The sequence below is a fragment of the Carya illinoinensis genome, chromosome 12 (assembly GCF_018687715.1).
Source record: "Carya illinoinensis cultivar Pawnee chromosome 12, C.illinoinensisPawnee_v1, whole genome shotgun sequence".
Taxonomy (NCBI): Eukaryota; Viridiplantae; Streptophyta; class Magnoliopsida; order Fagales; family Juglandaceae; genus Carya; species Carya illinoinensis.
The window spans coordinates 21140824-21150816 of NC_056763.1; the positions used below are offsets into that span (position 1 = coordinate 21140824).

The window sequence follows — 9993 nt, forward strand, 5'->3', positions numbered from 1 at the left end:
TGTGACCATTTCCTTTTCAATGTTGTGCAGTAAACTTGTCATGTCAATTTAATACAAAGGAAATCCAACTGCTCTGTACTGTGTCTAAAACTTATTATTATTTTTACATATATTTTATAATTTTTAAAACAATTAATTTGATTCTATTTTTTATTTTTATTTTTAATTTCTTATAAAATTATAAAAAGTATTTAAATTCTTACGTGACCGCATTTTAACGGCATCGTAATTTACGTTCCATTTTAAAAAGTTGAATTGTAATCTCGATTACTTGCTATGAAAGTATACTCTACTCCTCCTCATGAAGTTTGTTCTATAAATAGCTAAGAACCCCAAACCATGTGAATCAACTCTTTTCATGCTAACAATACCATTATCCATCAACTCATACCCAAATCCATCTCTCTTCTCTAGCTCTACCTTTCCATCCAAATCTCTCTTCCCAATCACAAAATAGTGAAAACAAACACGACCAGTACCAACAACAATGTTGGTCCTTTCCAAACCAGCAATTGAGCAGTACTCTGATATCAGAAACTGCATGCCCTCCACATTATGCTCCGGAATTCCTCTGATAGACCTCTCAAAACCCGACTCCGGGCACCTCATAGTCAAGGCCTGCGAAGAGTTTGGATTCTTTAAGGTCATTAATCATGGGGTCCCAATGGAGTTCATCACCAACTTGGAAGCTAAAGCTGTAAGATTCTTCTCCTTACCTCTCTCAGAGAAAGAAAAAGCAGGGCCTCCTGCTCCACTGGGGTATGGCAACAAGAGGATTGGACTCAACGGTGACAGTGGCTGGGTGGAATACCTTCTTTTCACAACCAATCCAGATTCAAGTTCTCAGTCATTTCTCTCTGTTTTTGGAGAAAACCAAGAAAAGTTTCGGTAAGAAAAGTCTTACAGAATCATCCTCAAGTTGAATTTGATGGTTAATAACTCTGTTTTTCTTGTGTCTGCTGTTTTTGTTGCTGTAGCTCGGCTTTGAATGACTATGTATCAGCTGTGAGGAAAATGGGCTGTGAAATTCTAGAACAGATGGCTGATGGATTGAAGCTCCAACCAAGAAATGTGTTCAGTAAGCTTCTGATGGATAAACAGAGTGACTCTTTTTTCAGGCTAAATCATTACCCTCCATGCCCAGAGCTTCAGGCCTTGACAGATACCAATATGATTGGTTTTGGAGAGCACACCGACCCACAAATCATTTCTGTGCTGAGATCTAATAACACATCTGGCCTCCAAATATCATTAAGAGATGGGAGTTGGATTTCAGTCCCACCTGATCAGAACTCATTTTTCATCAATGTTGGGGATTCTTTACAGGTACAGCTAGCTACAGTTCTAAAAAAACAAAGAAACTTCAATATGAAAACTAGGAAATAAATTCTGGATAATTTCAGTGTTGATTAACACTGTCAAGCATGGGGCTTCTTCCCTCTTCCTTACCAATATAATCTGTTTTGATGTGTTTTTCTGTGTTTTGTTGGTGAATTGCATGCAGGTTATGACTAATGGAAGGTTCCAAAGTGTAAGACACAGGGTTTTGGCAAACAGCATGAAATCTAGAGTTTCAATGATATATTTTGGTGGACCACCTTTGAGTGAGAAAATAGCTCCATTACCCTCACTCATGAAAGGAGAAAGAAGCTTATACAAAGAATTTACATGGTTTGAGTACAAAAAATCTGCTTTCAATTCAAGCTTGGCAGATAACAGGCTTGTGAACTTTGAGAGAATCATAGCCTCATAATGTAACATGATTGTCACCTTTTAGGAGAAAATGGTATCTCAAATATATTAAGATATATCTGCAAAGGTAAAATTAGTCATATTTCCCGTAGATGTAATACTCTGTTTTCAATCTTGCTTTTTTTTCTTTTTCTTTTTTCATTTTTACCTTTTGTCTTTGTTTTCCTCTACAAACAATGTAAACTTCCTTTGTTGTTATTAATACAAGCTTACTATCATTATCTTATCTACCATTGCAGATTTAGATTTTCTTTGATATTGCTGAGTCGTTGCTCATAATCATATTACATTTAAGTGGGCCTAAGAACTTTTCCCACTCAAACCATTGCCTTCTCCAACATGGATTGGGACTATATCTATTGGCCAAGTCTGTCTGGTTTCAACTGTCAATGATTACAGTCAGCCCCAAGATACTCTACATATTTTAAAGCAAGCTTATCTAAATCAGATAACCATCATAAACAATGCTTGCTTAAAGACCAAAAGGATAGGGTACCAACCTCCCTTATACATATTGAACAAAAATCATAAAACACTCTTAAAAAGGAATTCATTTGAAGTCTGTTTATTTATATACCAAATACACTGCTGATGTGGTTAACTCCAGTATAAAAGAAAATAATTGTCTTTTGAACCTTTTTCTAGCTATAATAGCTCTTATAATAGTGTGTTTAAACACCGACTTGTAAGTAGTAAAACTCTATTTTTGAAGTCACCTTCCAGGAATATTTTACTCAAGCCATTGGTTTTATATACCTAAAACTTGTTTCCAATTGCATAGAGATTGTGGCATCAAATGCAGCAGGGGTTTTCATTTTGGCTTTGTTGATTTTGACATAATGCAATGGAAACATTAAACAAGGACATCATCTAGATAGAATGTGTAAAATGCAACATCTTTAGAAATTGGAGAAGTCCACTTCAGTGACAGTATGTGGTGAAGCACGACTTATGAAATTATTTAAATTTTGTCAAATCAGTGTGATTGTTTGAAACATAATAAAATATAAGATTAAAAAAAATAGCATTATTTTAAAAAATATGTTATTACTCATATTTTGAAAGGTGGTGCTGTAGCCCTAATGTGGGATCCAAGGAATCCCACGTTTCCCAAAATAATCGAAGGACAGCGTTATTCAGTCCACAGACAATTGACCAGGTTGGCTATTAATAATTAGACATGTGATTGCATGTTTGTCAAAAGAAAAATTCTAAACATAAGTTGGTATACCTAACGCCACACATTTTTATTTTATTTTTCTTTTATCAAATATTTAGTATATAAATAATAAGTAGAAAATTTTAATTAATTTTAAAAAAATAAATTTAAAAAAATTAAAAAAAAAAGGTATGAGGTGTTTGAAGCTTATGAGTATCAAAGCTCTTGTCAATATATATATATATATACATATACACATATATGTATATGTAAATATATTTTTGAGCTTTTTAATTTTCTATTTTAATGATAACGTGTATGGAAAGTCAATACAAGATAGCCCACAGGAAATTAAGCCAGGCCATACGTACCAAAGTGTCAGTTTAGTATCATTTTTCTTTTTGTTTTCATTTTCAAAAAAAAAAAATAAAAACAAACAAAAAGAAAAGTTAAAATTTAATAACCATAAAATACCTGAAATAGGACTACATTTGCCCGATGTGAATGCTCTAATGCATTAGCCCTCATAGCTAGTAGTCCAATGGAAATGCTTGTGGTGAATGCCCTGCAACCTGTCAATTTAAATCTCAAATCTTATATGGCTAGCTGCTGCTCTTCATTTGAAACAAAATTGTATATCTATTATCCTTATTGCTGTTGAAAAGTGTTTCTCAATATGTGCATTTCTTATAAAATGGCTTTTCCTGTAAGGTTAATTCCCCATCAGAATGACTGGTCGTTTCTAAACAGGAAAATAATAAATGAGATGGTAAGAAGACCATAAAATAGATGAAAAGCTATGAGGGAAGTGTTTTTCAGGGATAGGATATCAAAATGATAGAGCAAGATATGCTTAGCATAGAACAAAGGACTTGCAGTGAGCAGGGCTGTGCTACAAAATGAACCATATTAGAAATGGGTTCCAAAAACCTAGTCCATACTACAAACATACATCCCTTAAAGGTTTGATATACATGCACCATACGAGGAACATGATGGAGAAACTGTTGGGAACTACTTAAATATGGCGGAAACGGTCTGCAAAACAGCAAGCAACTATTTTGCTCCCCTTGTACACACATCATGACAGTGAATCAAGTTCTTATAAGTTATTGAGTCTCATTTCTGGCTCTTCTTTTTCCACAAGTCTCCAAACTTTCTAATTCCAGAACCCTTTCGCTTTCCACTTCCGAGACCATCCAAATCATCATCCATCCCTGGTGATCCAACAAAGCTATTGTATCCACCAGCTGGTGTCTCAAATACACCACCAAAATGCTTCTCCATGGAGACGCATCTCCCAGAGATTCTCCCGTTCATCTCCACACCCCCAGCAAGCACTGCTGCTGCGGCATCTGCTGCTTTTCTCCACTGCTCTGTCTGTACTCTCATCTTCTTCATCTCTAGCTCTAGTGTCTCCTTCGCTTCTTCCACAGCTTTCAGCTTCTCATTCAGCTGAGCTTCATTTGCTTTGCTTGTTTTCAACTCTTCTCCCAGCTGACTCAACTTCAAGGACGTTTCCCCTTCCTTTGTTTTAGAAGATGATACCTCTAATACTGCTTCACTCAACTGGTTTCTCATTTTCTCGTTTTCTTGTCTGAACAACTCTAGTTCCTTTTTTCGCTCTTCTAACATGTCTTTCAGCATATCTATCTCGTCCTTCTTCAGAGCCAAGTCATGGAAGGATGGTTTCTCCGGCTCTGGAGTTGCTGGTGCTTCAGTACATGTGACAACTTGTTTGGTTTCTTTCTCAACTTGATCAGTCGGCTGGCTTTGATCATCCTTGGGCTCCGCTGTTACATTTTCCACCAAAACTTCAAAAACATCAGCTTCCTGCTGTTTATCATCTAGAACCTCATCTCGAGGAGTACTGTCTTTTCTGTTATATTCTTGAATTTCCACAGGAGGATCCTTTCCTCGGATCTCCACTGGTTCTAGAACAACTGGCTTCTTTGTTTTCTTCTCCAATTGTTCTTGAGCTTCTTTCTTTGCAGCCTCTGCTGAAGTTAATTGCTCTTTCAGAATCTTTAGCTCTTCTTGTGCTTGCCCAAGTTGAGATTCTAAGTCTGAAATGCGGGTGCCAAGTTTCTTCTGGCTTAGTGAAGCAGATTGAGCACCTCTTGGAGACCTACGATCTCCTAGCTTGGGACTCCGTTCAGTAATTGGCCGATGATGCTGTGGATCTGAATCAGAACCAGATGTCCTATGTGGATGTGCACCTCGAGGAGACTGCCTTTGGGGCATTTCTGTTCCCCTGTTTATGACAACAATAGAATATATTCCACTCACACAATTAAGAAGAAATCATAAATCCTTGATAGTGCATGAAAAAAAATACATAAAATGATATTCCTGTGAAGGGATGACGGTTTGAACTGAGAATATAGTGCAAGAACCAATATTTGTAGTGGCTCCTACACCACTCTAAGGGTACAAGGAAACCATATGCCATGATTGGAGTAACCAGGAGCTTATAGAGTTAATAGCAATATATATTGACCGGGAATTACATGCCAAAAATAAACAATGTTAGGACCAAACAACATTAAGAAAGGAAAATATTCACATTATCAATTGACGCAACTGATAGGAACAAGAGATATAGAACTTCGCTGCATATTTCCATATTTGCATTTATATAATTGAGCCCTATTATGTAAAAACAACAACTTTTATCTTATATTGCCAATTATATGGTTAACACAGTGTCAAAGATGCTGCAACTGACGATTCAAGTTTAAGACACAACATACTCTACAAAATAATTAACTCAAACCTCCTCTGATGTGTACTTAATTGATGCCAACAGTTTGGTTTTAAGTTCCCTCAAAACTAGATGATGTTGTGTACAACAGAATCACATGATCCATTCTTCTGTATAGAGTGGTAGAATAATCTCTGCATACAAGAGACCTGCATACACTTAACATTCCAGGACAATGGCCAGACCAGTTGTTATGTCTGCTACTGAGCAACATACAAGAATAGTTCATTTTTTTAATTTTTTCTTTTTTAGTATAACATCTTGCCTCAGCAAATGTCTTTGTTCATAAAACTAATTTTTTATTCTACTAGTTACATGACTATGTTCAAATCTGTAGTAATATGCCCCCATCGCATCCTCAATCTCGATTACTTAATGACCTTTTTATCATAAGTCAAACTTGTAGAGGAAAAATTGAGAATGACTTTGCACAGACTAATCAAAGATTAATGTTCTATTGCATACAATTTGGATATGCACCACAATCAGTTCGGAATCTGGCATGGTCAGTTTCAAGCAGCAATTTCGCAATGGATCTGTTAATGCATGCCAATCAAGTTATTTGGAACTGCCACTAGATATCAACATTATTATGTTAATTTCAATTAGCTTGCCACTAGGATGTACCAAACATAATTCTGACAACTGTTTTTGAAGCATGCACCATAAAACAAAAACTCTAATAAATGGCATGCATTGTGTTCTCTAACCTTGATCTTGGCATTTCAATACTATTGATTCAAGACAGGAGAAAATTACTCGTAACTTCAAGCTTGTGATCTGCAGAATATTAGTGAAAATCAAAAGGAGTAAAAAACAATTTACAAAAATAATGCACTATACATTAGACTGTCAATATTGTGAAAATCTGACAAAAGGTGAAGGCATTATCTTAGAAGTTAGTGCAAACTCTAAAACTATCCATTTACCTGCAATTAAGATCTCAACAGAAGGGGAAAAATGCTAACGTCAACCCATTTTAATTCAACATATAAGGGGGTCGCAAACACACCTAATAGTAGCTATTTTCTGGCATCTCAGGAGGGGAACAATCTTTCTTTTCTGAAAAACACATTCCAAATAGTTGGCCAAGAATACAAGAAAAATATTCCAAATAGAGATACAAAAGAGGTGTGATTGATGTTCAGGAGACGGACATTGAAATGTGGTACTTTCACCTGATTAAAAATTCTGTATGCCGGTAACTCTTCCTCATTCATGTTTGGGTAGAATAGTAGGGCAAATAAAAATATTCAAGCATTAATAGTGTTGCAAAACTGTGTTCTTTATCAGTAGTATGCTTGATTGCGGCAATTCTGGCCTCTTGGGTTGTCACCTCAATGTGAAAGTTAATCACCTAAAATAAAATTAGTACCTACTACTTGTATCAAATATTATTCAGACAAATTAAAAATTAATGCCTATTATTGCAATCTTAATATTTGGATGTTAATGAATAGGTCACACAACAACTTATGCTTCAACTGGAGGATCAAGTGTCAATTTTGTAGTTCGAAGAGAGGAAGTATAGTTCGACTTTAAAAACAATACTGTTATACAGAAATTTGAGTAGAGTAGAGGACTCTAGTCAATGAAACTCAATCAACATGTTCACTTGATCAAAACAAAATCACCCAACACAAAAAGGCATAAAGGTTTAATGTCACCCATAAGCGGTATGAGACAATACGCTATCACTGACCTACCAGGCTAACATCAGATTATGATATGAGACAATACGCTTACATGGTGATCCATCTCATTCAATATTTATCCACCCTATGTGTGGGATCAGATGACACCTATACGGTGATCCATGTGAAATTAAAGAAAAAAGCAATGTATTTAAGCACAAACATGAACATAGTTGACAAAAGCTTCTATTTAAGTATACTAGTAGGAGTACAAGTTGTCAAATCTTAAATTGAATCGTAATCTGAAAAAGTTGAGTTGTTAGAATAGCAGAATTATAACTAAATCCATGCAAATTAAATTTATATTCTCCACTACTTTTGCCACTGCTCAAACTTGTTCATGCCTAGATATATGGTTCGGACAGTATATCCATTCAAGGCTTAAGGCCACAAGTTAACAAGTAGTAACAGTGGATTTTCATACTCAAATCACAACAGATACAATGGAGTTTGATAGCTATTAAGAAATGAGTTTTTTAGTTACACTCTATAGTTTTAAAATTCTCATCTCCTCTCCACCTGCCTACCAACCTTCAACCTCTCCAACCAGCCACCCTCCTCCCTGGAAAAGCTCTCTTCTTCTTTAGGGAGGGATCCTCCCCCTTAATCTTTCCTCCCATGATCCCCCACTTTCATCCTTCTGGATAGGCACGATGTCTCCTTCCTCCTCTCTCACTTTCCTCCCCTACTATCTCCTTCCCCTATCTACTCTACCCCCTCCTTTCTTTCTTTCTTTCTTTCTTTCCCTACCAACCTCCCCCATTATTTCCTCCTCCCGACTACTTAGCCCTTTACTACTACAACATCCAACCTTAAAATCTGATCTTTTACAAGGCTCCATGACCGAATTTAGGACGTTTATGCCCTTTTGCTAGCAACCCATAAATAAATGAGAGTTCCAATCTACTTTTTATCAGTACAATGGTTGAATAGAGACCTCCTTTAGTGACTCTAGTTCAATCAAGATCAATGCATCTTTGTAGCGATGCTACTAGATGCTCCAACAACTTTGCAGTTCCTTCTACACCATCAAAAGATTCAAGACAGTCCAACACGAGATCCGAAGGACTATAAAGTGAAATCGTCTCCTTTCGCTAATTAGCATCTCTGTACCGTTCTTTTGTTTTGTTTTTATTTGTTCGTTCGTTCGTTTCATTCTGGGATTTCGGAAGATAGACCAAGCTAACATCCCAAAATAAAAAGTAACCGAAAAAGGTAAAATTCCTGGAAACAAAACATTAAAAAAAAAGGAAGGAAAAAAGGTTTAAAAAAGGGGCCACATACACAGTGTCATCTCATCTCCCTCCCTTTTGGGGTATGGAACTGTGGGTAGTGATGAGATTCAACCTTAAAATTGCTTATCTTCCTATTTTTACATATCTAAACAGATCAAAGCTGACATTGCCCAAAAAGACATATGCCGTGCCGGACCCAAAACAAACATTGAAAGAGTGTTTTACAACAACAAAGAGGAAACAAGGCCTCGCCAAATAGAAAGCAAGAAACCAAAACAAGAACAAGAATCCTCCATGGCAAAGTAGGAGCTAAAAGACGGGGACTCTCACCTTGATCTTATCAAACAAAACATTGCTTTCGGTCAGCTTGTTCTCTTGGGGAATTCGAGTAGCAGCTGGGCGAACTCCATGAGAAACCCACTTTGAAAAAATAAGACAATACCGGAAGAAAATCTGGGCGACCGGGGAAGAATGTGAAATGTTTAAGGCAGACGAGGGGTTATGGCGGTATGTAACTTTCAGGATCACGGACAGCAAACAAACCTCTCCCAGTAAAGCTATAAACCTGGAAAGAGAAAATGGAAATATGGAACCGAGAGAGAGAGAGAGAGAGAGAGAGAGAGAGAGAGAGATTTCAAGTTTGAATTAAAGCTGCGGCATTAGTGGGCCTTGAAGCCATAAAAGAAGCAAGGGGAAGAGGACACGAGGGTGGAGAACGGACTCATAAATACGTACCAACCAATACAAATCTTGGGAAATCCAACGTGCATTTAACTCTTGTCTTTTTGTCTCTTTTCAAAGTTCAAAACTTTTTTCTATTCACGCACACTGATATCTCCCGTTCTTCGGTGACACTGACAGTGCGTGCATTTAAAAAAGTTGAGAATACATCCTATACATAAAACAACGGTTTCTTCAAAGAAGTGAGCGAAAGTCTGAGACTGTGCATGGCGACGAGTTCGAACGGCCCTTTGTCTTCGCCGGAAGTTTCTCGACACATGCGGCATAACAAGCGTTGTTGTAACTCAATAGTACGAGGAACGCATCTTACTTTTTTCGTCTTATTTTATGATATAATCATAAATAATAAATGATAATAAAAAAATAAATAATAAATATATTTTTTCTTTTATAAAACAACATTTAAAAGTAAGCATTCAAATTAATCAATTTTTTCAAACTAATTATTAAAATTATTCCAAATTTCTAAATAAAAATAAAAATTTAATTTTTTTAAATCTCAAAATAAAAATAATATTTTAATAATACTTTAACTTTATAATATTTTTTATTCAACTTTTTAATTCTCATTTCTCAAAATTCAATAAATATTTAATTTAAATTATCCCATTACTATTTACAAATTATATTACTACTATTTATAAAATT

General features: G+C 35.9%; 2 protein-coding genes across 6 annotated transcripts; one reads left to right on the forward strand and one right to left on the reverse strand.

The window, feature by feature from the left end:
- The first annotated feature begins 307 nt into the window (after nt 1-307).
- On the forward strand, nt 308-1978 carry LOC122288948 (gibberellin 2-beta-dioxygenase 1-like). Its single transcript, XM_043095786.1, has 3 exons — nt 308-888; nt 978-1326; nt 1505-1978. Exons 1-3 carry the CDS (start codon nt 488-490, stop codon nt 1751-1753), a joined length of 999 nt encoding a protein of 332 aa, XP_042951720.1. The 5' UTR covers nt 308-487; the 3' UTR covers nt 1754-1978.
- Nucleotides 1979-3746: 1768 nt separating this feature from the next.
- Nucleotides 3747-9263, reverse strand: LOC122290078 (interactor of constitutive active ROPs 4). 5 transcript variants are annotated; one of them, XM_043097610.1, is made up of 5 exons: nt 8935-9263; nt 6854-7032; nt 6688-6737; nt 6386-6455; nt 3747-5165 (listed from the first exon to the last, which is right to left on the reverse strand). In XM_043097610.1, the coding sequence occupies exons 4-5, from the start codon at nt 6397-6399 to the stop codon at nt 4031-4033; spliced, it is 1149 nt and encodes a 382-aa protein (XP_042953544.1). In that variant the 5' UTR covers nt 6400-6455; nt 6688-6737; nt 6854-7032; nt 8935-9263; the 3' UTR covers nt 3747-4030. The 5 variants fall into 5 exon arrangements, with proteins under 5 accessions (XP_042953544.1, XP_042953545.1, XP_042953546.1 ...); XM_043097611.1 differs by having other exon boundaries at nt 6605-6737; XM_043097612.1 differs by having other exon boundaries at nt 6833-7032.
- Between the last annotated feature and the right edge of the window lie 730 nt (nt 9264-9993).

Bases quoted from the DNA above. Each gene is read 5' to 3' on its own strand.
- LOC122288948 (XM_043095786.1), top strand. From the start codon at position 488: ATGTTGGTCCTTTCCAAACCAGCAATTGAGCAGTACTCTGATATCAGA. The intron at 889-977 runs GTAAGAAAAGTC...TTGTTGCTGTAG, and splicing joins GAAAACCAAGAAAAGTTTCG to CTCGGCTTTGAATGACTATG. The intron at 1,327-1,504 runs GTACAGCTAGCT...AATTGCATGCAG, and splicing joins ATGTTGGGGATTCTTTACAG to GTTATGACTAATGGAAGGTT.